At 57.3% G+C, this 27,579-nt stretch overlaps 2 protein-coding genes across 2 annotated transcripts; one reads left to right on the top strand and one right to left on the bottom strand.

Annotated features, from left to right (window-relative positions):
- Positions 1 to 3,358: 3,358 nt before the first annotated feature.
- On the bottom strand, positions 3,359 to 20,125 carry RRP1 (ribosomal RNA processing 1). Its single transcript, XM_033128349.1, has 13 exons — positions 19,916 to 20,125; positions 18,852 to 18,934; positions 16,994 to 17,051; positions 15,326 to 15,411; positions 13,578 to 13,639; positions 11,303 to 11,432; positions 11,163 to 11,227; positions 10,796 to 10,965; positions 8,237 to 8,316; positions 7,540 to 7,637; positions 7,333 to 7,352; positions 6,389 to 6,502; positions 3,359 to 5,466 (listed from the first exon to the last, which is right to left on the bottom strand). The coding sequence occupies exons 1-13, from the start codon at positions 20,046 to 20,048 to the stop codon at positions 5,240 to 5,242; spliced, it is 1,326 nt and encodes a 441-aa protein (XP_032984240.1). The 5' UTR covers positions 20,049 to 20,125; the 3' UTR covers positions 3,359 to 5,239.
- A 3,086-nt stretch (positions 20,126 to 23,211) lies between these two features.
- Positions 23,212 to 27,106, top strand: CSTB (cystatin B). Its single transcript, XM_033128360.1, has 3 exons — positions 23,212 to 23,407; positions 26,214 to 26,315; positions 26,725 to 27,106. The coding sequence occupies exons 1-3, from the start codon at positions 23,342 to 23,344 to the stop codon at positions 26,851 to 26,853; spliced, it is 297 nt and encodes a 98-aa protein (XP_032984251.1). The 5' UTR covers positions 23,212 to 23,341; the 3' UTR covers positions 26,854 to 27,106.
- The last annotated feature ends 473 nt before the right edge of the window (positions 27,107 to 27,579 follow it).

Raw genomic sequence — 27,579 nt, 5'->3', positions numbered from 1 at the left:
CTAGTCTGGGAGCCAGCTGCTCCTCAGTGTGACGACGTCCCCACTTTGCCAGTTTTAGTCCAAGAAAAGGTGAAGACGGCTTTCCTGCTTGGAAATCCTCAGGTGGGAGATGGCGCAGATGTCACAGTCCATCCACTGTCACCTGCCCAGCACCTCCATTCACCGTGGCAGCGTATGGCCCATTCCTCTGACCGGCGGGTGGGTCAGGGCAGCGTGGCCGGTCCAGGTGAGCCCCCGTGGGGGTGACCCAGGGCACAGGGGCCCCCGGAACGGCTGCCCAGCTGGGTGAAAAGGACGTGACCGTTGCGGACCTCCCCTGAGGCCAGCACTTCCAGAACTCTCAGGCGGGTGGCGAACGCCAGTGGATTCCACCCTGTTCAGGCCCGTGTGCTGTCTGCTGTTGGCTGAAGCGTTCTGCATCACGACAGCCCCACTGTGGAAATTCAAGCACATCTAGGATGCCTGCCCGGGAAGACGCTATGACAGTAACTATTGTTACGAGGACAAACCGACCACTGTCCAGCTGTGAGAAAACTTCCAGGGCAGCTGACCTGGAAGACCCGTTTCCTGGGAAACCGCAGAGCTGCGAGAAGGGGAGCACGAGGAGCTGACCTGCCTGCTCTCAGGGGTGACTGGGGTGGGCTCCTGGTGTCACCAAATTTGTGTCTGCTCCTCTCCCCAGGAAGGGAGAACGGGGAGCAGACCTTAGGACTGGGAGGAGTGGGGTTTCGGGTAAACGTGAATGAAGCAGCATTTTGACTGGTGTGAAGTGAAGGGGACAGGCCAGGGCCCCGGGGCAACAGGGGCAGGCGAGGGGGGCTGGGGTGCAGAGGCCGGGAGCACAGGCTCAGCCCCTGCACGTGGCCTGTCCCTCCAGCCGGGAAGCTCAGCCCCAGCGGGTGATGGGCAGGGAGCCAGTGCAGGAGTCCACCTAGCACACTCCAGGGAAAGCACAGGGCCGGTCTCAGGCTGTGCCTTCCCAGGGACAGCTGGGTCACATGCTCGCTGTCTCCGGCTGACGTGGGCCCGCACCCAGCAGACAGGGCAGCAAACAGGCCCGGGCACGGTTTGTCCTACACTCGACACGACCTCCCACCTGCTCCTGCTGGCCCAGCCAGGGCTGGACGCCCTGTTTGGTCGGCCCGGCCCCTGGCCTCGGGGCACTGCGGGTGGCAGGCAGGGCAGACCTGGGGTATTGCAGGGGGAGGGCAGGCAGAGAAGTGCTGACCCTCAGGCAGGGGCAGCAGGGTTGCAGGTCAAGGTGAGGAGATGGGGTGACCTTGAACCTCCCTCCCACCCCCCGCCTCACGATCATCCCCGCCCAAACACCCACATGTGGTGCTGTGGGAACAGGCCCGTCCACAGCAGCATCTCAGAGTGGACACATCTGGCTGGTCATCAGCTCAAAGCTCAGAAAGGAAGGGACGGTGCCAAGTGAAATCCCAGTGCCAGGAGACTGGATTTCAGAGGGAGACCACAGGAACTGCCAGGACAGCAGCTGCAGTGACCGACGTCACCGCAGCTCCCATAACCACATCCTGTGTGGGCAATGAAACCGGCCCAGCTTACAGGTAAGTGGCCCCCTTTAGTGCAGTCTCCCCGCCTGCCCGCTGCTGGGTCGGCTGGGAGGGCTGTTCTCTTTGCAGCAGAAAAGTCCACTTGGGGAAACACTCCCATCCGAGATTCACTGGTCCTTCCGGAATGCAGGCCGGGACCTGGAGGGCTCAGGCGGCACCTGGGCCTGCTGCTGAGGTCCTCCCCCGGCAGGCAGGCTGGGGCTGCCGCATGGACCCCCACTGGGCCCTCCCCTCCTCCTGCTGGCACCGGCACAGGATGGGCTCTCCTTTACCCACCCCTCCCCTGCCCCCAGCGGTCCAAGCCTCAACATGGACAGCCTGGAGGTTGGGGCTCCTGTGTCTTGCTGCCCATGTAACCTCCGGGCCAAGGACGAGGGGACAGTCCCTTGCTGCCAGATCCTAAGTGATTAAGAGGCTATTTTTGGAAGGCAGAGTGTGAAAGGGCAGAGCTCCCCGAAACACTGGTCTGAGGGTCCCGACCGGGCTGCTGGCAGGACTGCCCCCAAATCCACCCTCCAAGCCATGACTAGAGGGACAAGTCCAAAGCCCCCTGGCTGGCCACTCCTAGCGAACCATGGTGAGCACACAGCTCCCTCCCCTCCTGCCCCCCCACAAATGAGCCCCTCCCACTCTGCCTGCACAACTCCCCACCCACTACACCTCACTGTGGAATGAACGTAGGCGGCCTGACTCGATGAGCCCAGAGGCAGAGGGGCCGGAGGCCTCTTGCCGTAACAAAAGCACGGGACGCTGGGGGAATGGCAGGCCTCGTTAGGATAACAGGGCCGCCTGAAGTCTCCCATGGGCCCAACGGGTACAAGCTGAGCATTCAAATAAGTGACAGTGATGCACTGTAACCCACAGGATAAAACAGGAAAACTTGGGCCACTGATGTGATGAATCAGTGACTAAATGAAGTGTGAGAAAAACTACCCCCCCCCACTGCAGCAGGACGTGGCCTGAGCAGACATGGGGGCCACATGGCACCTGAGTCTAGGCAGAGGCACCCTCAGAACCCCGAGTGGGGGTGTTCTGTCTGGTCCCGAGTGTCAGGACGGGGGACCTGGTGCAGATAGATGGCCACTAGACATGGGACCCAGGTGTGATTCCGAACGGGGAGAGGGCAGCCCTGAACAGGCCTGTGGGCGAGACGGCAGGTGGGCCTGTGCTGTTCAGACTTGTTTGTGGTTAAGAGAAGGTCTTCCTTGTAGGCAATGCACCCTCCAGTGCCCAGGGTGACGGGCACCCAGGCAGCAGCCTTAAAGGGCGTGGGGGTAACACTCTGCACTTGCGTCTTTTCTGTAAGCCTGAGGTTTTAGAAGGAAAAGCAACAGGGCCCATGTGCCCACTGTACTGGTCGGGAAGTGAAGGCTCGCCTCCTGGGGCCCCCGGGATCCCTGACACCACCAAGGCTTACAGGTTCGACCAGAGAGCAGGCACCTGACGCTGCGCCCACGTGCAGGTCACACCCACAGGGGGCCCCCAGCCCGCGAGGCGGGAATGTGAAGTGGTGCAGCCACGAGGGACAGTGGCAGTTCTTCAAACGACACATGGTCACCTGCTGGCGCCTGGCACAGCACTCCTCCGACACACGGCCGAGAAGGGAAGCGTGCCCAGCGCTGTTCAGTCCCTAGAGCTGGGCAAAGGGGGAAGGGTGATCCCTATGGGCAGACGGACAAAGGACAGTGTGGCCCACCCACACCATGGCGTCACCAGCCATAGACGCACGAGCTACCACGTGCACGAAGGCTGCAAACCTGCTGAGGGCAGGAGCCAGATACAAGAGCCACACACTGTACGACTCCATTTATTCCCAAGTCCCAATCGGGAAGTGTAGAGACAGAAAGTGGATCAGAGGTTGGCGGGGGCTGGGAGGTGACGGCTAAAGATACCAGGGGTCTTTTGGGGGTGAAACGTTCTCACACTGGCAGTGGTGATGGTTCCACAACTCTGCGTGTACTAAGTGTGTGGATGGTATAGCGCGTGAACTACAGCTCAGTAAAGCTCTTTGAAGAGAACATATGGGAGAATAAAATCCATGCCACCTTCTGAACTCCGCTTTCCTGGGGGACGGCGGTTGGGGTCACATTCAATGTCCTCTTACGGTTTTGCCACTTTGCCAGTGAGACCGTTTCCCGATGCGGGAGAAGCACTGCCCACCAGACAGTGGCCTGCAGGCCCCAGCGGCTGAGGGGTGGGAGGCGGGCACCCACAGTCACAGTGGGAGGAAACGCGGTTAAATATGGGGAAGCTGGGATTCTGGAGGACGGATGGTAAGAAAAGCGGGTGGCGCTGATGTGCCCGCGAAGGGCCCTGGGTTAGGAACGGCAGTCAGATATGCCCCGCCCCCCGAAACGTCTACAATACAGCTGCTTCCTTTATGACCAAGGGATGTCAACAGACAACAAAGCCCCCCAACACACACACAGAGAATGGCGCCAACAGAGGCCTGCCTCCTGGGCTCCCTGCCAGGGAAAGCGGGGGCTCTGAGAGTCAGCCAGGTCACTGCACCCCTGCTGAGCTCTGGCCACCAGCAACTGGGGCTAGATGTCCTTGTAAGTAAGCGGCTTTGGGGAAAGGGAACTGTGAACTCCAGCTGACTCTGCCGCTGCGCCCCAGCCAGCCCAACTTGCCCCAGGCCACCACCCGCCACCAGCTGGACCGAAAGAATGTCCACAGAGTGCTGGCTCCCCGTGTGCAGGCTGTGCAGCCGGGCTTTGGGGACTGGGGTTCAGATCAAGCCTCTGGGGGTCCTCTCTAGGTTGGGCCTCCCGCTGGGCTCACCCACACACCTCCGCCCAGCAGCGGCCCAGTAGCGGTGGCTGGGGTGCCCGTGGAACACAGGATGTGGGTTAAACCGAGACTGCCACCATTGTCACCCGTGAAGCCCTCAGCCATGGCTGCAGCACTGCCTGGAAGCCACCGGGCACCCACACAGCGCCGGCAAGGCCCCATTTCCCTTCTCATTGAGATTCTGGGGCCAGGCCCTCCTCACAGCACAACCACCCCAGTGGGTGCCCCTCAGGGCCCAGCCAGGCAAGCACAGCGCTGGAACTTAATTTAAAGGCGGGAGGGGCGTGAAGAGGAGGCGGGAGGGGCACAGCGGGTCTGCCCACGGAACATCGGATCCGGTTCTGCCTCCGTGTCCCAGAAGACACCCTTCCGGCTTCAGGCACTTTAACCCCAAGTAATGGGGGCCAACACCACCCACGGCCGACTCCAAACACCAGTTTATATTGTGGGGAGCAACAAAGGCTGGCCAGACACGCCCTGCCAGCACTTGGCGTCCTTGCAGATTTTGTTTGAGAAACATATAACCACCCTTTTTCCACAAAAAAGGGTACAAAATATAAACACTGCTCGGAAACCGGCACCTGTGTAAGCACACGGGTCAGGACGCCATTGCTAAGAACACGCAGGTTTTACTCCCGGCCACCTGCCTGTGGCCAGGGCGCCGCCAGGGAAGGAGGGCAGGAAAGGGCAGTCCGCGGGAGGTGCAAGTCTGAGGCCCCAGCCTAGCTGAGGACACACTGGTCTGGTGACCTTCTGACCATGTCGGGGTGTGGGGAATGTGGCCCACCTGTCCTGTCCTCTCATTCGCAGGGCGCAGAACAGGAGCCATGGAGATAGCACGTCCCTGCCCGGGCTGGGCCCAGCAAATGTCACTTCTTGCTTTCCTGTATCCGCTTCTTTTTCATCTCTGGCTCCTGGCAGCCAGTCACCTTTGCTCTGGCTCCCGCCCGAGGTCGCCGCTGCCTCCTACGAGCCCCTCTCCTGCCTCGGGCCCGGGTTTGCTCCTGGGGTGCAGTGAGGTCCGTGGCCACGTCCTGCCTCGTCCTCCGGGACCCGGATCTCGGGTCTGCACGCAGGTCCTCCTGTCCATCTCTCCCTGAAACAGCAAGAGCACACGAATGAGGCACCGCGGAGGCCAGGTCACTTCACTTCAGAGCTGGCTAAGGTGCCAGCCACGCACCTGACAGGAGCACTGGCGGCCCCAGGCCAGCGTGGATATGCTGCTTCCGGACACCAGAAGGCAGCCTCAGAGAGAGCAGCACGAGGGCAGGGTCGGGGCAAAGGACGGTGGCAGCGAAGGAGTGATGCATGGCGTGGGCGGGCCTAGGCTCAGGGCGCCTGGGGGCTGGAGGTGACACTGGTGAGAAGGGACCAGCTGGGAGGCAGGGACAGGATCTCTGATTCAACTCGGTGCACAAGTTGGCCCTGTGCCGGCCGCAGGGGCCCAGACGTGATGCGATGAGGATGGCCGTGGCCTGGGCTGGAGCAGGGATGATTCCAGACCCTTCAAGGGGCAGATCCCCAGGACGGGGGGCTTGTTTAGCACGCGTCAGAGAACGGTGACGCCACCCTCTGCCTCCTCTGCATCCCCTTCCAGCTACGGGTGCCCCAGCTCTGCCCTGCCTAGCACTGTGGGCACAGCCCACGTCCACTGCAGCAGGCAACCCGCACCCTGGTGATCTGCAGTGGGTGCAGGGCCCAGGGTGTGACAAGAACACAGCGCAGTCCTTAGCAAGGGCTGTCACACTCTCACCACTTGTGTGGACCAGCTGGGGAGAGGAGGGAGGGAGGAAAGGCTCTGGGAGCAAGGAGAGCACAGCGCGGGGAACGGATCCTGGAAGCACCCTGAGCAGGAACGATGGGTCAAAACCCACCAGACACACAGGTCAAGGATAGAAAGGGGTCAGAGAGCGGCTGCCCAGACCGCAGCTGCAGACGAGAGGCCCCACTGCTAGGGGCGGGGAGGAGGGCTGCGCACGGGAGGCCAGCGTGTCCCCGTTCCACACCACCAGGCCCACCTGTCTTGTTCTGCAGCCGGCATTTGGGCAAACGCTTCGTGGTCTTCCTGCCCCGCCTCCCTTCTTGGAGCTTCCTAGCGGCTTTTTCTGGGATGTCATCCTCAGGGAAGAGGCCTAAGGACCAAGGCAGACGATCAGGGCTGAGGGCAGGCCTGGTTCTGTGTGCGTGTCCCACTTCCCCCGCCCCGAGCTTTGTGCAAGGAGACCCCGTCTAACACCTGCCCCAGCTCAACTGGCTCGAGTCTGTCAGCACGACACATGGAAGAGCCGGCTCCTGGAGCATTTATGACACATCACGGCCCACTTCCTAAAAACACTTATGCTGGGAAAGTACGACACCTTGTGGGACAATGCTAGTGACCCGCATCGTAATGGGGTTCGAGTGACACAGGTCTGCACTGGTCACACCCACCCGAGGCAGTGTTCGTGCATTTCACTGCATGCGAATGTCACCTAAAAAAGACTGGACTTTAGTTCATGATGAGCATGAAGTACTTCGGGTACCATCTCATGGAGGAGCCGGGCCCGATGTGCAGGGAGGTGACACACAAGGTCAAGTGTTGATGGCAGAGTCAAGGTGGTGGGTACAATGGCCCTCACAGTAAAACCTTTCAATTGTGCCACCCGCGTAAAAACTGTGACAAAATGTCGGGGGAAATGCTACATCTGCACTCATTGACCTTCCAGAAAACTGTCTTTCAGAATAAGCCGTCTCAGCTCCATCAGCCCTGCACCGAGATGTCTGCAGTCCAGCAGCCTTAGCAGCCCGGGAACTTTAACTAGAAATGCAGACTCTCAGGCCCCACCTGCCCTGGGCCCAGCGCTGAACCAACATGAGCCACAGAAGCCTCGCCCGCCTGTGTCCCAGGCGCTGCAGCCTCTGCAGCCCACGGCCTCCAGGAACCTTCCACTAGGGCAGTCTCAGCGCGAAGCCCTGGGCTCACCTTCCGCAAGGTCCTGCAACCTGCAAGAGAGAGAGATGGTCACTCACACAGAAGGCGGCTCTGTCCTCCCAGGCCTGCCGCCCTAGGCAGGGCCCCCCGACCTGAGCCCCGAAGCTGTCGGCTGCCCTCCCGCCTGCCTGAACCCACTTAGACAGGGAAGGGGCAAACCAAGAGCAGTGGGAAGGACAGGCCGTTGGAGAAACGTACTTTCGGATGACCTTGTAGAGCCGCTTCCTGTTCAGGGAGGGGGTGTCCTGCTGACCGGCCACTTCAAACAGCCTGTTGGCGACAGCCTCATAGTCGAACTGTGGCACAGAGATGCCGCGGGGGGGGGGGGGGGGGGGCGCTGTCAGTCAGCGGCCAGGCTGCACGGTGTGAGCCCAGTGGAGAAGCACAAGACACGCCCTGACGTCCCCCGACGTCCCCTCAGCTGGGGGGACCGTCTACAGCACGAGGCAGCAGACACATCCCAGGGCAGCGCCGCCCAGCAGACACGTGAGGGGCCACAAGGCGAGGCCCTACAACTTTAAATCCTCTGGCAGCCACGTTAAAACGAGTAAAATTGATTTTCATCAATTTAATTTAACCGATACCTAAAATCCTACTAACTGCACAAGTAATCAATATTTCAAACCTATTGGTAAGTACTGTACACTCCCCAGGAGGCAGCCGGGGCAGACCTGGGCGGCGACAAGTGGTGAGGCCTCTGAGCCCAGTCGCCCGGCCCCCAGCCCTGTTTTTCAAGGCCTCCTGCTCTGTAGACAAGGGGTCCCTCAAGTTTCAGCCGACGGCTGCCGTCCCTGCTCATGGCACCTCCTCCCCCCCAGACCCGCCGGCCCCCCGAGTTGGCAGCACACCAGAAGGCAGAGGCTGAGAATGCAGCCCAGGAGCCCCGGCCACCCACCTGGAGGACAGGGCCAGTGCTGTCCTCGTCACCTCTGGCTTGCTCCTCATCCAGGTCCACTGCAGTCCCACGGGAGGAGCCTAGAACAAGAGAAAACACACACGGCGTGGCAGGCCTCCAACACCACACCTGAGAGCCAACAGCCCTCCTGCCAGGGCCCTCCACCTGGTAGCATGCACAGATGGAGGCTGGGGGAGCCCACAGCACGAGATGGCCTCACACACACGCCTGGATCAAGGGGGACGTCCCAGAGGACGTGGGCCTTATGGAGTGGAAGAGGGAACTACGAGTGGGCATCTTAAGCAGCAAACGCAGCGTCAGAAGTTCCAGAAGGAGGAAGAACTCCTGCAGCCAGAGCGGGACTGAGGGACCTTGGGGACAATGCTCAGATCACTCGGGGCTCTGATGTCACTGCCTATAGGCGTGCGTGGCGGGGAGTGAGGACAGTGGCCATAGGCAGGCCCGCGGCCCGGCAGGGGACTCCTGGGTCTGCCCGTGTGGGGGTGACTCAGGTCCTGGGAGTGGGAGGGGAAGGGAGGGACAGGAGACGCAGGATGGCAGAAAATGGGGGCGGGGGGACTAAGAAGACAGCTGGGAGCAGGCAAGGCGGGTGTTAGGAGCTGGAGGAGGGAGAAATTACCCCAGAATCGATGGTGAGTGACACTCCACTAGACCACTCAGTGGGGAAAGGTCAGGCTCAACAAAGTGCTGGGCAACGGGACACCCACATGCAAAAGAATGAATTTGGACCCCTCCCAAACACCACATATAAAACTTAACTCGAAATGGATCAAGAACCTAAACTTAGGACCTAAAACAATAAAACTCTTAGGAGAAAACAGGACAAAAGCTTCACGACATTGGACTTGGCGATGCTTTCTTGGATGTGACGCCAAAGGCACAGGAAACGCGAGAAAAAACAAACTGGACTTCATGAAAATTGAAAAATGTCTCTCAAGAAGACTCAACAGAGTGAAAATGCAGCTCACAGAAGAGGGGAAGCTATCTGCAAATCATGTATCTGATAAGGGATGTGGATCCTGGATGCACAGAGAACCCCTAAAACTCAACAGCACAACAATCCGACTGGAAAATGGACCAAGGACTCGAATAAGAAAGTGTACCAATGGCCAACAAGCCCGTGAGAAATGCTCCTCGTCCCTCGTCACTAGGGAAGAGCAACCGAAATGCACGAGGTACCACCTCACACGTGTCAGCAGGGCCATCGTCCACAAGACGAGCACCAACAAGTGCGGCGAGGATGTGGAGAGAAGGGAGCCTCGTGCACTGACGGGGGGGAATGTAAAGTGGGGTAGCCGCTGTGGAAAACAGCGAGAAATTCCAACCTCCTGACCCAGCGATCCTGTTTCTGCGCACACACCGGAAACACCTGACGCAGGGTCTCACTGGCATGCATCGCACGCCGTGTTCGCAGCGGCGTGACTCCCGTGACTCACAAGAGCTGAGGTGCGGAGGCAGCCAGGCGGCCATCAAAGGCCCAGCAGCATGTGGTCTGTGCAGTGGGGCACCACTCAGCCTCCAAAAGGAACGGAATCCTGACACCTGCTATGACATCGACGTCCCTGGAGGGCGTTACGCTGAGCAGAGTAAGTCACAGGAGACAAATTCTGCCTGACCCACTGACCTGACGTCCCAGAGCAGGGACAGCAAGGGTCGGGGCTGGGGGAGGGACTGGGCAGCTAGTGTTTGATGGATGACAAGTTTCACTTTGCAGAGATGGAAAGTTCTGGAGATGGGTGGTGGTTACACAACAACGTGAATGTACCTAATGCCACTGAACTGTGCACTTACAAATAGTTAAAACGGTCAACTTTGTTATGTGTATTTACTACAAAAAAAGTCAGAGGCAAACAAGAGTTCTAAAGCTGCCACAGCCACAGGACACTGTACCCAAGGCACTGCACGGGCCACCCAGCAGAATGGGACACCCAAGAGCAGCTGAAGTCCCGCGAGGACCCACGTCCGCACCGAGACGGCGACCACCGGACGTGCCCCCAAAGCCGTTCAGTGGGACATGCACTCCAGGCACGTTCCCTTCGTTTGTTCCTTCATTCATTCACTCATCTAGAAATGCATTCATTCACCCACTTATCTAGACTCTCGGCCGCTGCATCCGCCGCGGCTCTCAGAACTGGGGACGCAGCTGTGCTCAAGAGGTTCCCTGTCCCGTGGAGCCGACCTCCGGGGGGAAGATGGCCCAGGATGATGGACAGGTGATTCATGTCACTGCTGTGCCAGGAAGTGGGGCTGCACTGCAAACAGGGTGGTCAGAGCAGGGCCCCCAGTGACGGCAGAGACGGGCGGGGAGGGCTGAGCGGGCAGCCCGGGGCGGGAGAGGTGGGTCAGAGAGGAGCTGGGGGAGTCAGGACAGGGGCCCCGGAGCAAGAGCTGGACTGAGTGACACATGCTTGTTTTTCAAGGACAGACTGGGGGCGAGGGCAGAAACAAGAGGTCCCAGTGGGAGCGCCGCTGGCTCGGTCCAGGGCAGGTGCCACAGAGGTGGCAGGCACGTCACGCGGGACGCCCAGCGATCCTCACCTCTAGTTGGCTTCTCACGCAGCTTCTCGGACAGCTCGTCCGGCTCCTGCTCGTCACCGTCCGACAGGTCCTCTGCCCCCATTTCATTCATTAGGTCCTCGATGGCAAATGGGGCCTGTTCCACAATCGTTTCAAAGATGCTGCGCGTGATGTTGTGTAAAACCAGGGAGCTGAAGGGACAATGGGCGCGGGGCAGGCCGTCAGGCAGGCTGGCGGCAAGAGAGGCCCAGTGCTGCGCCCCCCACCCAACAGCCCGGCCCCTCATGGGGTCGGGTCATAGGGACACAAGGGAACAGCAGCTTCCCAAACACAGCCCCCCGAAAGCTCAGTGCAGAAGAGGCCAGCGGAGGGTGCCTGGGCCACTTACTCCTTCGTCTGGGCGGCGATTCTGCAGAAGGGCTCGATGAACTTGAGGTTCTGGTCCGCCGTCAGCTACGGGGGAGCAGGAGCTGCGTCAGGCCCAGGTTCCCAGACCCCGGGGAGAAGCTGGGCCACCCCGCCTCTCACCTCGTCGGCGCCCACTTTGGCCAGCTCCTCCAGGAAGATTTCGATGAAGTGGCTCTTCACCCCGTTGGGGGCCTGGCTGTCGGGGTGCAAGATCTCTGTCGTCAGCAGTACCAGCAGCTGTTCCATGTGCCTGAGGAAAGAAGCGGGCAAGTACAGCAGCAGCCACGACAGCACCGCACTCTGCTCCTGTGGAAGGGCGGGCTCTGACAGGAACGCGATGGCAGGCAGGTGCCCCGCCTCCGACACGCCCACTTCCACACCCACGGTCCGTTCCAGCGGAAAGGACCCACACAATTCCAGACTTAGGTGACCGAGCCAGCACCTGAACACACGGCATGACTGAGGCTCGGCTACAAAACACAAGATGTGCAAACATCACACAGGCCTCCCCGTCATCCTCGAGACAAGTGGGGGAAGGCGTGGTGTGACAGGAGGCTGCCTCCGCGTCTCACGTCCCTTCCTGCTGTCCTCGTGGGTGCTGCTCAGGAAGGCAGGACAGAACAAACGCCAAGCCCAAGGACGGAGGCCACAGAGCGGGGACGGGCTGGCCCCCAGGTCCCACTGTACTGAATACACGGCCCGTGAAGGTCACAACAGACCTCTTCCCGCGTGGCATGTTGGTTTCCAGGGTCGCCGAGGCTGGGCTCCCAGGTCAGGGCCCAGCCTGCAGGGGTCTAGACGCATGAACTCCTAGGTGCCTGACGACACACCTCCACCCCCGAGCGGTCACGGTGCACTCTTTAAGAAGCTGCCTGAATGACATGGGTGCACGGCCACTGGAGCAGCCACCGGATAGGCAAAGACAGGAGCCGCTCTGGAGACGGACCTGAGGCCGGTGCAGGCGCCAGAGCCCCCACCCCCTCGGAGGCTGACAGACATTTACCAAAAACAAAGCAGTTCCACTTGCTGCACCAGAGCAGAGAAAGGCTACAAGTGTGATCACACCAGCAGCTCTGGTCACCCCACAAAGGGAGGTTACCGATTTCTCCGCAACGATCACTGTGCTGAATTACTAATAACAGTGAGGGTGAGACGCCTTTCAAACCAACACAAAGTATCTGAAACAAAGCCGTCCCTTGACACTTAGTTCCACTTCAGTCACCAGCTACCCACCAGGTAACCCACAGCCCACGGTCCTGAAACGAGTGAAAATGCCCCCACGCCCACCTCAAGGTCCTCATGGGGATTGAAGGATAAAAACCAGAGGCACTCCTGCCCTAACATGAAGCCACCCTAGGAATTCTAAACTTAGAAAAGCTCAGATAACTCAAAGCCAACTCATTTTCAGACGGGGAGAGTGAGCCAGGAGCAAGAACGACCTAACCTAACTGCTGTCCAAATGATGAGAAGTCCCAGCATGCCCTGGGCCGCAGCTGACCTCACATCTGGGGACTAGTTTTAGTGTCCACCTACTTGGCATAAACCCCTTTAATGTACACTTTGTAATAACAAGTCAATTCAAAAAGCACGTTTCTACGCCCCTGTCCCCTCGCTGCCCTCCCAGTGACGCAGGCGCAGAACAGACACAGGAGGTCTGCAGGCACTGCCAGTGAAACAAAAGCAGCCTGCAAACCCCACGTCTCATCCGATGCCACTTTCGTGCCATCAATGAAACATTTAAAAATTATCTGTTGGGGTTAAAATGGCTTTTTAACGTCTTTTAAGTTTTCTGAGTTCTTCATACTGAGCTTACATCACTCTCACAATTAGAAAGAAATTACACAGGAAATTTTAAATTAATTAACACAACTTTTAGATGTGGACATTCCAAATGCCCCTGGATGCAGCGGCCCTCCCGTCGCTGCGCGGTCCCAGGGGTCTCCAGGAGGGGTGGGGAAGGGCAGCGGGAAGAGCTAAGAGCCTAGGGCTGCTCCGTGCCAGGAGAAACACAGGCTGCTGGCCATTTGGGGGGACAGATTACCCCACTACAAGCATCCAAGTCAAAAGTGAGAAGTTGGGGCAAATAAAGTATTTCTAGAACTGGGAGCAACTACCACCGATACAACTAAACACAGTAACACACAACATACGTCATAATGACTCACATTCTGACTCACAGAACGCACCACTGAGGTTGAAAGCAAACGTTTGCGTGAACACACGCAAACCACAATTTTAAAAATGCCTTCACTTTAAGCACCACCGTCACCCTTTAGCGGAAAGGCTGACATCGCTTTATGACAAATAATTAAGAGAGAAGCACGTGAACCCAACCCCCAGGGACACGAATCCGGACTCGCCCGTGAGCAGACTCAGGACACGCTGTGACACAGACCTTTCTTCCCATCCCTGTGTTTTCAGGGCCTTCAAAGACTCGTTCAGGACCATCCGCATGAGCTGTGGCACAAAAGGAGACCCGTTAGTGGGGGCACAGCCCAGGCGGCCCCAGACATCCCCTCTGCCCGTGGTCACATGTGGCCCAAACACACGCAGGCTCCCAGAGGATGAAAGGTGGACAGGACACCAAGCCCTCAGGACCTGGCCCGGAGGACGCACCGCTGCACGGGGGCTCAGAAGCCCCGACTCCCCAAGCGCACCCGGAAGTCAGGCTCACAGAGAACACAGGTGGCAATGGCAGCACCGTCAACAGCAGCTGAGCCAGACTGGTCCCCATTTCAGGAGGGAGAATGGGATGAGGCAAGCGTCCCCCACAGGAGGCAGAGCCCCCCGAATAGCCAGGTCTGGAAACTGAGAGACCATTCCGAGCTCCCCCAGGAACTTGTCCCCCAGCAAAGAGCGGAAGGTTGGCTTCCTGCAATCCAGGGGTAAAGTCTCCCCCAAGCCTCACTGTTAAACCAAACCTCAACACCTGCCACAGTGCCCCACTTCTTTACAAGGGCTCACAGCATTTGCGGCCCAGTGTCCTGCCCATAAAGGGGTCCAGTGGTGGGCAAAGGCAACAGAGGGCAGTACAGAGCAGACGTGGCGGCCAGGACTCCCGTCTCCAGGACACCAGAGGCTGTTTCCCATCACCCGTGCCTGCAGTGCCGCCAAGAGGGTGGGCCTTTGTGGGAGGCTGTGCGGCTGGACATGCTCCCATGGGGACATGGGAAACGGGGCTCAAAACGCCCCAGAATCCATGCTACTGAAGGGCCCAGGGACTGCACTCAGGGCACCGCGTACTGACGCCTGTAGGAAGCCCTGTGGCTTGTCACCTGTACTCTGGGACCTGCAAAGCCTGGGCCCTGGTGCCACTCGGCCCCACGTGCCTGGCGTCCATCTTCCTTCCACCCTCAGCTCCCTGCCTGGCCCGCCAGCTGACATGCAGTGCCACATAACCCTGGCCACGGCTGAGCAGCTGGCTGGTCTGAGTGGCAGATCACAAGTCACTGCAGCCCTGAGGGGACCCGTCCTCACCCCGTTCCACGTGCCCACTGGGTCACCTGCTCTCTTTATCTGGGACCGTCCTAGGTCTGAGGGGACACACTGTAGTAACAAGCCTGCGGGAGAGGGGACGAGGGCGGGCAGCAAGATACCGAGTGTAAAAGCCAGTTCTTCCTGCGTCTGAGGGCAAGTCTAAGCCAAATTCACAGGCATGCCGCACAGCGAGGACAAAACAGGGACTCTGCACGGCCATCACGTGACTGCCCTCGCCCAGAGGCAGCCGTCTTCAGGGGCGGGCAGCCCACGGGCCTCCATCTCGGGCACAGGCTCACCGGCTCAGCTTCCACAGCTGGAAAGCGATGGCTTCACCACTGAGTCTCCCAGGAGGGCGTCTGTGACCGTCCCCTGAACCGAGAGTCTGTGCGGTGTCTCAGGACTGTTTCTTTGCCTGTCGTCAGCCCTCAGCCTGGACAAACACCGCAGGCCCAGGCACGCCCGACCTAGGCCTCGGCTCTCCTCACGCCCACCGCGCGCAGGATCAGTCACAGGGTGGCCGCACTGCCCAGAGGCCCTCACCTTCGCCCGTCAGGGCGGGGGGCTCAGAGGCCAGCCCACTCCCTCCCTCCCTCCCGACTCCACAGGGCAGCACGCCAGGGTGCCCCCTCGGGAGCCCGCCGGGGCATGAGGCAGCCCCCTCACCATGTAGAACTTGTCCAGGCGCAGTCTGTCAATGCCCGTCCACTCGCGATTCATGGTCTGCCAGAAGGTCTGAAGGAACAGGTGCTCTGGAGAGGAAAAAAGCCAGGAGTCACGGAGGAACGTGGACCGCGTGGGGACGCGAGGTGCGCCAGTGTCAGGAAATGCAGTCAGGACATCGTGGCAGCCCAACTCTGGGGTTCTCGGCCCTGAATATGGCTTAGAAATGGGGCTAGGCGGGACCTCAGGGAGGAAAGCAGAGCTCACCTCCAACCGCGAACGCAGCCACATCCTCTGAAGAACAGGCGCAAAGAGCAAAGCCACCAGCGAGAGCGGCGGCTGCTCGGGCCACTTCTTCCCCAGGCTCTCGGTACCCCTTGACTGGGCTGAGGGCCCTGCCTGCCACCCAGGCCTGACCTCGCTTAGGCCGGAGAGAGGCACTAACACAATCAAGCACAAAACCCTCCCGATAATGACTAGGCCAGATTCGGGGTGCTATGGCTGAGCTGTGTCCCCCCAACTCCTATGTGAAAGCCCTAAGCCCCTACCTCGGAATACAACTTTATTTGCACATAGGGTCTTTAAGGAGGTGATTACTAAGATAAAACGAGGTCACTGGGTGGGTCCTAACCCAATCTGCTGGTGTCCCTCTGAGAAGAGAGCAGGACACAGACACACAGAGGGGCGGCCATGCGAGGACTGGGGAGGACACTTCTGTCTACATGCTCAGGAGAGGCCGCGGGAGGAAGCCACCCTGGGACACCTTGACCTCGGACGCACGTCCACTGTTCCTGGTTAGCCATCAGCCACCAATAGAACTGCCGTGGCTACGCCAGGGGGTGGGTGGGTCGCTTGGCAGAGAAGCGGACGGCAGACTGCGGATCGTGTGGCTCCTGCTTCCTGTGTCTCCAGCCCAGCCGCCAGCGAGACTATAGTGGTGTGACCCCCTACCTAGGGCTCCGTGGGTGTTCCTTTTTGGCCTCACCATACTGTGTCCACCTGCCGAGAGTGGGAGCGGGACCCGAGACCCTGCATGGCAGTGACATCTCCCCCACCGATCACTGCAGGGCAGTTAGAGACCCTCCCAGGTGAGAAAGAAGTTCCTTGCCCACCCGCACACCTCCTAACTGGTTCCTTTACCCACAAGTCTATCTGAACTAAATCTACCCACACAGTGTAAGCATTGCCAGTGTGCGTGCCAGTGATGCTGCCCGGCCTGGGCTGCCCTCAGGGCAGTGCACGGAGGTCAAAATGCTGGTGCCCAGGCCCCACCCTCAGAGCTGGATTTAATGAGACCAGAGTCTGGACGTCAAGATTTCTACAGACTCCCAACTAACTCCAATGGGCAGGCAGCAGGGTTGGTAACTACTGGTCCTGGTCAGGACAAAAACCAGTTAGGAAAACACGCGGGGGGAACCTCACAACTGTCAGGCGAAATTCAGCCAAGCAGCTTGGTAGCACTGTGAGCTTTCCGTTTCACTTTAAATACAAGATGTAGCCCTTTAGACTTCTGAGCTGAGTATATTTAGTTGACCTGTGTCCCACGCATACGCGCCAGCAGACACCGGCTAGAACGGGGGCCTCAGAAGCCAAGCCTTCGGCATGTGGTCGCTGACTGCCTCTCAGCGACCTGGCCGTACAGAGGGACTCCGCCATGGCGAGGATACTCACGGGCTTCAGCAGTCTGAAAAGCGTGGATGAGCTGGGAAATGGTCCTTCCTAGTTCCTCCTGTGCAGGAAACAGTAAAACACTCCCTGAGTCCCTGAAGAAATGTGGTCTTACAACAACCCACAGCAGAAAGGCCAACACACTCAATTGTCCACTCGTCACAAGAACCGGCTCCCACTGGCTTGTTCAGCCCAGTGTGCAAGGTTTGCAAGTTACACCTGTGCTGTGAAAGGGCCCCCCTACAGCCAGGCCAACAGGACCTCCCAACAAGGGCAGTCAGTCCCTCATGACCAAGGCTGAGCCACAAGCAAGAGGCTGACAACCAAAGGAGGGGTGGGATGGGCGGGGTAGGGCAGGACAGAGCGGGGGCTTTGGGACGTGCAGCCACCTGACCGGCAGAGAGGGCCAAGCAGACCCCTGGGAGTCCCTCACTGCCTGCATTCCTTGACTGTCACGGGCCAAGCATTACTAGTGCACTTGCGAAACACAATCCCACAGCCTCCCCCGAGGGACTCCGGTTTAGCAGGCGCGGAAGACAGCACAGGAATCTGCCTTTCAAACACCTCCCCCACCACCCAGGAGAGCCTAAGGAAGAGGAAAGAATTCCCCCGCTGAGAAACCCCCTCGTGCTCTGCTGGGGGCGGTGTGCACGGGAGCCGTCGCTACGGACAACGGCATGCAGCATCTTTGGGAAATTAAGAACAGAACTGTGACCCAGCAATCCCTCTCCTGGGGATCTACCCCAAACTCTGAAAACATTTATCCATAACGATATATGTACCCCTATCTTCACTGCCATAAGAAAAGATGCAATAGTGCCATTTGTGACAACATGGATGGATCTTGAGATTGTCGTGCTAAACGAAATAAATTAGATGGAAAAAAAGTCGAGAACCATCTGACTTTACTCGCATGGGATATAAAACTGAAAGCAACCAATGAACAAGACAAACAAGTGAAAACTCATAGACACAGACAACAGTTTAACGGTTACCAGAGGGTAAGGGGTCGGGGGGTGATAGACGAGGGTAAAGGGGTCACACATATGGTGATGGAAGGAGAACCGACTCTGGGTGAACACACAATGCAATAAATATATAGATGATGTAATGCACAATTGTACACTTGAAACCCCTATGATTTTACTAACCAGTGTCACCCCAATAAATAAAAATTTTTTAAAAAATGAGAAAATAAATAAAAAGGACAGCACTTTAGGGTAGTGAAACTACTCTGTACGATACCGAAATGATGGAGCCATGTCATTAGACATTTGTCCAAACCCATAGAACACACATCGTGATGGAAACTGTGGATTCTGGGTCATGATGACGTGTCAAGGTAGGTTCACCGATTGAACCAAACGCACCACCTGGTGGGGACGGTGACAACAGAGGTGGCTGTGCCTGTATGGGGGCGGGGGTGTATGGCAAATCTCTGTACTTCCCCTCAATTTTGTAGTGAATAAAAACTGCTCTAAAAAATAAAGTCTATTTTTTAAGAAGACAATACAAAATGGCTTCAGGAGAAATCTGTGTCTCACAAGTCTTGGACCCTCTCCCTCGGTTTCCATCATTTCAGGGCTCAGTTTGCAATCTCTCACAAACACAAGACAGATAACCCAGGTGTCACCCACAGGATGACCTGCACTACTGGCAGTCACCTGTGTAGCTATGGTGCTCAATTCAGCACGCGTGAGACGTACCCTAGCCAAAGGCCCTGGTAACTGGCCAAAAAAAACAAAAAGGCACTGAAGCTGTACAACATCTTCAGCTATATTACAATCAGGCCCCAGCACACGCCTATCTGTCCTCCTACCAACACTGCTGCTCTGTTTCTGTGGCTGCTTCCCACACTCACCTGGAGGAGTGGCTTGTCCTGCATCCACATACAATAAAACAGTCCTTTCCACACCTTCAGCAGCTCGTCATGAGTGAAACCACCTGCACCAAAAAACAGCGACACTCAGATTAAGTGACCCCAACTTTTTAGTGCCAGGAAATGTGACTGCCTGAACAAGACCAAGTCCTATTACTGTAAAGGTACACGGCCCTCCCCTCTGAAGCCATCCTAACTCAGAACCCACTGGGCCTGTGGCTGTAGGGACGCCCCCAGGTAACTGACATTTCGTTCATTCAATAAACACTGAGAATCTACAAGTATCAGGCACTGTACTCCATTTTTGGAGATTCAAAATTGAGTGAGTCTCCATTTCCTGAGCTGGATGATGGCTGCACAGGTGAATTTGGTGATAATTCATCCAGTGTTATACCTGGGGTTTGTGCACTTTTCTGTATTATACTTCATTTTAAAAAGTTAACTTGTCATGCTAGTAAAGGAGGAAGACAAAAAAAAAATCACTCGAAATATTTGCTGAGTTCCTAAGTATGTGTCTGGCATCATATTCCCCCAGCAGTGGTCCTCAGCCTGTACCTGTAGTGTGCTAATCACCTGGAGAGCTTCTTAACACACAGACTGACGACCTTACATCCAATTTCTGATTCAGCAGGAATGGGCTGGGACCAAAAATGTGCATTTCTAACAAACGTCCAGGTGATGCTGACGCAGCTGATGGGGGAACCACACTTGGAGGACCACTGGTACAGAGGCCACTTAACAAGAAGCATTTTCTCGGCCCTCGCGAAGCGTACGCTACAGTGAAACTCAAACGACAACCTAATAATTACACAAGGAGAATTACACAGCGACAAATGCCACGGGGGGGAGGGGCGCAGTGGGAAGCACCGCCCCGAGGCCCGCCCGGCCACGTGGAGGCTCCACGCTGTTCCGAGGCCACCCGGCCGGGACCGCTAGCGCTCCCCGGCTGCCCCGTGCCCCCTACCACGCTCGGCCCGCGAGGCGCCGCACGCCAGGCCCGGTCCCCACGGCGCCTCCCGCCCACACCCCGCCAGCCAAGCGCCCACCTGCGGCCTGCTGAGTCCTGGCGACGATGTATTTCCGGAGCTTCCTCACCGCGCGGTCCCGGGTCACCTGCTCGTTCCCCGCCAGGCGCTGCGCCAGCTGGATCTCAGGGGGCAGCTGCACGCGTGGAACCATGGCGACCGCTGCCGAGGCCCCTGTAGCCACAAACCCGCCGCTTCGCTTGGGCGCGCCGTGTGACGTCACACGACCGCGCCGGGCTCGGCCGGGCACGCTGCCCGGCGTAATGCGCATGCGCCGGCCCCGCCAGGCCCGCACGCCTCCGCCGCGTAGTGGCCAGTCCCCGCAATGACAGCGCTGGACGGTTGTTATCCAAGTGAGGCGGTGAAGCTTGTGCCTGCCTTTTAGGGGGGCTGTCGTTCAATCTGGATGACGAGAAAAGGCTCTTGTTTATCACAGAATGCCAGCGAGCACAGGCGGAAGGAATGGCAGAATTGCAGAAAATCCTGTGCAGCCCCCAATGAATCTTTGATTCAGGCGAAGGTCATCAGAAAGCGGCACAAGGGCTGGAAAAAGGTGATCCGGGACGAGTTTTGCACATGTAGCCCAGATGGCCTGCCACCGCTGCCAGCGTATCTCCACTTTCCCCCTCCCGCGCACCTGCATCACCTGTGGGCAGTCTAGCCTGACCCTCCTCCAGCCTTTAGGTCTGCACCCCGCTCTCAGGACATAGAGGCAGACTGGGGCCGGTGCACTAGAAGACAATCACCACCTTGGGGCTGGGACAGTCCACAAGACAGCTGTCCTGATCGCTTCACAAAGTGAATGCCATCTGCGAAGGAGTGAATGAATGAATGCATGTGTGAAGGAGGGGAATGCAATACACAAATCTTGAGTGGATCCTGGTTCAAAGAAAAAGCTGTAAGTCCTTTAGGGGGCAATTGAGAAAGCTCACATTTATAGACCAGCTGTTATATTATAGTGTGATTATATTAGGTGTGATAATGTAGCGTTTATATTTATGCAAAATGGGCTCAGCAGACTTTTTCTGTGAAGGGCCACATGTCAGGGAATGTCAAGACCAAGTTTGTTCATTTGCTAGGAGGACACAGGGCTATGATTTGTTATGGCAAAAGGATACAAAGCAAAATCAGCACAGGGAAAAGGCATGTGGAGTGAGCCCAGGGGAGACCAGGAAGAAGCGTCCAGAATCCTCTCCAGGTAGAGTCACACAGGCTGCGCTCATCTCCCCAGCAAGGAGCTGTGACAACCCAAAGGCGAGATGTCCACTACCAGGGAGCAAAGTGGAGCAACACAGGCTTCTTTTACATGGGTGGGTACGGGATAGTTAATATGGAACATTTACAGTACATAGAGATGGCATGTGGGCAACAAGACAACAGTGAGGGGTTTCGGGTCATCCGCCTGTGCCAAGGTGGTTATGCCTCCAAGGGATGTGGATAAGAAAATTATTCTAACTTTTCAAAGGTGAGTTTTCCTAGATGCGTAAGAACAATGCACAGAGCTTGCTTACAATAACGACTGATCTTTTACTAAGGAAGCTATGAGTCTTCGACGTGACTACCCACCATGACCTGCCCTGCTAGGAATTTATGACCAGATCACCCTGTGAGGTTACTTTCGGTCACTGAGCTTGTCAGGCTCACTCAATTATGAATGAACTGTAGGGATCTTTCCTTCCCCTCCTCCCAGCGCTCAACCACACCTGGCCTCCGACCCTTCCCTGAAGTTACAGAACAGGCTCTGCATTGACAGGTACCTAAAGGGCTTGCCTCCCACACACCTGCTCATGGGCCCCTCCCCGTGGGGCTCTGCACTGGGCCTCCAGGGGATGGCCAAGGCTGGGTGTGCCCCTGCAGTCAGCACCCAGTGATCGGAAAGGCCCAGCACCCAGTGAGGTGCAGCCCTGGCAGGAAGGCTGCAGCTGGAGTGCCATCCCCACCCTAGTGTGAGTCATCTCATCACTGGACTCCTTTGTGACTATCCACCTACGTCAATCCTTCATTGTGCCCCTGGGTCACATGCTGGTGACATCCAGAGTGGCCAGCACAATGGGGGTGGTGCTGGGCCGGGCCTTACAGATGAGGGGTGCAAGGTGGTCGAATGTGCTTGGGAGTGAGGCCAGGCAGGGCTTGATCCTGGACTCCAGGACATGCTGGCAGCCCCCTGTCTCTGTCCCCAGCACCTCCTGGTGCCTGCTGGGCACAGGCTTCTCTCCCCTCTGCCCTCTGCCGCTCTTAGATCCAGCATCCCACTTGTCTCCAGGTCATCCCCCCACGTCCACCCCACATCCTGCCATGCACGGGGCCAGGGCCATCGAAGAGCTCCTCCAGGGCTCAGGCCCCCCTCCACCCGAAGTGACTCCTGCTGTCTTCTGCAGGGCCCAGGCCTACCCCTGCCCCAAGCAGTGACCCCTGATTTACCCTTCAGGGCCACACCCGCCCCAGTGCCCAAGCAGACCTCTACCACATGCAGGGCCATGCCCACCCGTGTAGGGCCTGCCTCCAGTGTCCCCTGCAATGCCCTGTAGGGGAGGAAAAGATTTTCCTTTCTTCCCTTCTAGGTTCTTTGGATGGTCTAATAATTAAATTGACATAGGCCAGATTAACAGAAGAAAAACAAATTTAATTTCATACATAGGGAGCCTCATAAAAATGAGACCCAAAGGCTGAGGTCTATAGCCGTCCATCATTAAGGTCCTGGATGGGGGTCTGCTGCCTCCTGGGGGAGGAAGGTAGCTCACAGGAAGACGGGGAGAGCAAGTGTTTGGTAACCAGATGTCTGCCCTGCCAGCAGGGGTCTTTTTCAGATAAGCGAGTTATCTCTGATAATTTGCTCTTTCTGGACCAGGCTCCCTATCTACATGCTTTTAGGCAATTAAGGGAGAGGTGCAAGTTTTTCCAGAATTTCTGGGTCTTGACTATCTCAGCTCAACATCATCGACATGCCAAAGTGGCACATTCTGGGGTGGCCTGTTCTGAACCCCTCCAGCCCATGCTCACCCCCAGGAGCTCCGACTCCTGACCACCCCCACCGCGCTCACCCCATGCGGAGACGAGAGACGCCCCCCTCCTCCAGGGCTCACGCCGACCCCTCGCTTCCCCAGCTCCTGACTCCCGGGCCAGGAAGACCAACATCAAACCCCGGGTGGGGGGCGACACGCGCTACAACACACCGTCCTTGGTCCCCAGAGGTGCCCCTCGCGGGGGTCTCAGGTGGCGCACCGCACCCGCCCCGCATCCACCCCCCGCAGAGGGGGCAGCCCGCGCCCCGCCCCCAGCCCCGCCCACACGTCCCCAAGGCGCGGTTCCCCCGCCCCCTCCCGCCCTTCCGTCACGTGACCTAGACAAGTAAAGGCGGACGTCCACGGCGCTCGGGAGCCGCAATCGCAGTCCGCTGCTCTGTGCCCGTTGCTCCGCTTCCGCTGCCCCGACACTAGCGCTGCCAAGATGATGTGCGGAGGCTGCTCCAGCTCCAAGCCCGCCACGGCCGAGATCCAGGCCATCGCGGACAAGGTAGGCCCTTCCGGGTCCTCCTGAGCCCAGGGTCGCTCCGGCCCTGTCCGCGGAGTGACGGCGCCCGCCGGGGAGTCGGGCTGAAATGCGCGTGGGGCGCTGGGCTCGGGACGCAGCCTCGGGCGGGTCTGGGGCTCCGCGCGCTGAGGCGCTGGGATGGGAAGCGCCTGGTGTGCTTGCCCTCAGGTCCATCTGGGGGAAACCGAGACCAGGTGATGGAGCAGGTGGGGTAGACGTGAACAGCCATTGGACCTGGGGGAAGGGCATGCGTGGTCCTAAACTTCCATTCTACTCTGGTACTCTGTGTACGTTTGAGATGATCCCCAAAGAAACGTTGTAAAACAGAAAACAACAGAAAACAACAGGCTGCCGTGCAGAGGCCGGGCTTGGTTCAGACCCTGGTCAGCGCTTGACTCCCGGCCTGGGTTTCCTGGTCTGTAAAGTGGGCACCACCTGGGTTCCTGCACAGAAGGTTCTGGGGAAGGTGGAATGGTCCAGCCAGCCCTACCTGTCTTCACGGGTCAGCAAAGGCCACCCTTTACAGGTGGGGGTTCAGGCCACATGGAAGCTGGGGTTCTGGGTGAAAAGAGGAAAAGTAAAACCTTTCTCCCGGTAACTCTCCTCCCTGCTGCTGCTTCTGGACCCGAAGGCATGCAGCCAGCCCTGTGTCCTTGCTCAGGTGGTTTTGACCACCTGACCACAGTAAAGGGTAGTGAATCAGTCCCAGGAGACTTTGAAAATGAGGAATTTGCAAGGAGTACGAGATGAGTCAGCCTGAGTTGTGGTGCCTGGGACCATCCCCACAGCCACTCACAGAGCCCAGCTGTCATTTACTGTTCCTGGTTTTCAGGCCTAAGAAACTCCTCACTTGTCATACTAACATTCAGGAGAGAGAGTGGCTGCCTCGGGCCCCTTCGTGAGTTTGGCGTGGATCACTTGAGATTGATATGGAACAGGGCAGTTGTCATGGCTACTAGGGGGCAGTTATTGAAGCAGGATATTTGCTGGTGGCAGGGACACTGTCTTGTGGCTGTTTGCACTGACTGCTCTGCAAGCACTCTAGGTTGCAGGTGAGGAGAACAGAGGTGAGAGACTGAGCCCCGGCCAGGAGGACGTCATTCATGCCCGTTCTGTAATCCCTGCCGCAGGAGTGCCCACTGGTCCTACCCTCGGCCTTCCCTGGCCTTCTGCCCCGCTCTGGTCTCCTGAGGGCTGGTCCCTGCCAGCTTCCTAACTGACCTGGGCCTCCTGCGCTGCCCTGGGCGCTCGCCCAGCCCGTCTTTCTCCTGGTCAGCAGCAGCACCAGCGCACTGCCACCCGCAGAGGGAGGCGATGCCTTCCCAGAGCCCTGGGTGGGTCTGTAGGTGGCACTCACCCCGCAGGCATTGTCTCTTGTCTGCAGGGTCAGGTCTCTGCAGGCTAAGCATGGTGCTGCAGGTGAGTATTCAGACACAGGTAAGCCTGCAGGGATAGAAGTGCCAGGGCGTGGGGGTGGGAATGGCAGAGGAGCGGCAGAACCCCGCCTGCTCTCTCCCCTCCTGACCCTGCCTCCTATCCTTGGCTGCTCAGGCTCCAGGCTCCTCTCCATTCTTATCCCAGGAAGGGGCCCTTCCTGAAGATGCCAGAGGCCACACAGCCTTTGTTCAGTGGCTGGTGACTCACTTGTGAGTAATCCAGCCTGTTTCCTGCAGGCCGGTTGTGTCAGGTTCTGTCACTCCCACTGTCAGTGGCCCCAGTGCCCACCAGTTATCCTGAGGCCTTGGAATGAGATTAGATTTTAAATTAAGAAAAAAGAAAAAGGCAAACGTGCTCTCCTCTTCCTCCACAAAGATGCTCAGTTTCTCAGAGGCCAAGACCCTGGAAAACAGGATTGAACCACAAGTGCGGTTACTGTTGGACACGCGGTCGGGACCAGCCTCTGTGCAAAGGCCTGGCGTCCTCTGTGCAAAGGACATCGCCTAAAAATGCAGCATAGGGAATAGAGTCAGTGGAGTTGTAACAGCTATGTAGTAGGTTGGAGGAGGGGGTTATCACTTTGTGGGGGGTGTAAATGTCTAACTATTACATTGTTTTGTACACCTGAAACTAATAAGAAAAATAAAAAATGAAATAAATAAAAACCGAAAATGCAGAGAAGCGCTTCTGACCTGCAAAGCACTGTATCTGCTGCCCGCTGTGTTGCAGACCTTAGGTCTCGGGGCCCAGTAGGGAAGTTAAGAGAATGAAGGCATATACCCAAGAAAGAAGAGTAAATCTAAACTTAAACTTAGTTTAACATTTTTAAATGTTTTAGATTTTAATTTTTTTTAAAGTTTATTGGGGTGACAATTGTTAGTAAAGTTACATAGATTTCAGGTGTACAATTCTGTATTACATCATCTATAGATCCCATTGTGTGTTCACCACCCTAGATTTTAATTTTAAAAGAGGCATTTAAAAACTACACACAGTCTTTCAAATGAATTGTTTGCAGGTTAAGTAAAGAGAAAAGCAGGGAGTAACCTTGCACATAGTGTCATAATGAGGAAAATGTGAAAATTTCCCATGCCTAGAAAAGAGGGCAAGTGGTATACTGAAATCGTAGCTTTGGAATCGGGTAGAATTGAGAACTTGTTTGCTGTACTTTACCCTCAGAGCAAACAGTTTAACAGGCTTCCTCGCTCACAAAGAATAGTCGTGGTATAGAAAATGTCTGAAAGGTGGACGTTAGAATTGCTGGTAACACTTACAGTGAGATAGAAGCTCATCTGTCAGTTACTGTGCAGGAAAAAAGCCATTGAGTTTTTCCCTCTGTCCCCTCCCCCAGGTGAAGTCCCAGCTGGAGGAGAAGGCAAACAAGAAGTACTCCGTTTTTAAGGCTGTGGAGTACAAGAGCCAGCTGGTCGCGGGGACGAACTACTTCATCAAGGTGGGATCTCAGCCACGTAGGAGGGTCTGCCCTGAAGTGGGTACTCGTGCAGATGTGGGTGGTGGGGGCTTGTGGGTGCCAAGATGGGTGCTCAAAGTGGAGTCCTGTGGCAGCCCCCAGCTTCAGGGGGTTTGTGGTCCTCCAAAGTGAGTGTGCACATGTGCCGTCCTCCTTGGGGGAAGGACCAAGCCTTTGGGGCAACTGAGGGCTCTGACGGAGCAGATACGGGGTTCCGAGGGTGATGGCAGGAGTCACGGGCATCTGCCACACTGGAAGGAAGGACACGGGAATGTCATCAGCCTGGTTGCTGATGACGTCTGGAGGGACGTGGCGTCCACGCACCAGGACCCCTCACCCTGCCGGACAGGTCCCAGGACGCACCTGCCCCCTCACTCAATGCTCTTTGCAGGTCCAAGTGGAAGACAACAACTTCGTACACATTCGCGTGTTTGAAAGTCTGCCGCACGAGAACAAGCCCCTGACCTTGCACGACTACCAGGCCGATAAGACCAAGGAGGACGAGCTGGCGTATTTCTAGTTGCCGATTTGAACCAGCCCGTCATCCCATGGTTCTCTGTCCCCTGCACTCACGCTTCTGGAATCATACATGAACGTCGTCTCTACGCTGTGCTACCTGCAGCGGAGGGGACATCACGCACCTGTCTTGCATCTCTGTTCCTGACTTTCTATGATGTTGATTTTCCTCCCAATCAATGGTCTTAACTAAATTGCTTTCTAAGGGGGCTTATATTATCTCTAAATACATATATTTTTAAGTCTTTGCAAATTTCCTCCTTTGTTTTGGATTTTTTTTCTTCACCTGAAACAATAATCATAATATAAAGTGTCCAGACGTGTTTATAAACTTCTTTCGTGGCCATGCCCAGGCCAGAGCCGGCTGGAGCCCCTTCCCCCTGAGGCGCAGAGCCCAGCCAGGTTGCCCAAGGTCACAGGAAGTCGGTGGTAGACCCAGGATTCCAGGAGTCTGTCCCAACTACAGGCCGGCACACTGTTGCCTTGACTCTGTGTCCTGCATCCAGGCCCTGGTTCCCCACCACCACCCCGGAAATGGATCCGAGTAAACCCGATCCTAGACCATTTGCTGCGCTCAGGCTCAGTCACATACTTTATGCTCTCGGAGAGACTCCCAGATGCAGTGACATTGCAGGTTTAACAGAGGTGCTCCTCAGACTAGTGTGTGTCTGCCCCGAGTGCCATTGCCTGGAGGGCTCTCGTGAGCTCACCACTGAGCCGCAGTGCTCAA

The sequence above is a fragment of the Rhinolophus ferrumequinum genome, chromosome 2 (genome assembly GCF_004115265.2).
Source record: "Rhinolophus ferrumequinum isolate MPI-CBG mRhiFer1 chromosome 2, mRhiFer1_v1.p, whole genome shotgun sequence".
Taxonomy (NCBI): Eukaryota; Metazoa; Chordata; class Mammalia; order Chiroptera; family Rhinolophidae; genus Rhinolophus; species Rhinolophus ferrumequinum.
This window is presented reverse-complemented; position numbering and strand designations above follow the sequence as displayed.

Coding starts and splice junctions, on each gene's coding strand:
- RRP1 (XM_033128349.1), bottom strand. CDS start 20,048: ATGGTTCCACGCGTGCAGCTGCCCCCTGAGATCCAGCTGGCGCAGCGC. Junction 18,935..19,915: donor CAGGACTCAGCAGGCCGCAG/GTGGGCGCTTGG, acceptor TTTTTGGTGCAG/GTGGTTTCACTCATGACGAG. Junction 5,467..6,388: donor CCGGCTGCAGAACAAGACAG/GTGGGCCTGGTG, acceptor TTGCTGTTTCAG/GGAGAGATGGACAGGAGGAC.
- CSTB (XM_033128360.1), top strand. CDS start 23,342: ATGATGTGCGGAGGCTGCTCCAGCTCCAAGCCCGCCACGGCCGAGATC. Junction 23,408..26,213: donor TCCAGGCCATCGCGGACAAG/GTAGGCCCTTCC, acceptor CCCCTCCCCCAG/GTGAAGTCCCAGCTGGAGGA. Junction 26,316..26,724: donor GGACGAACTACTTCATCAAG/GTGGGATCTCAG, acceptor TGCTCTTTGCAG/GTCCAAGTGGAAGACAACAA.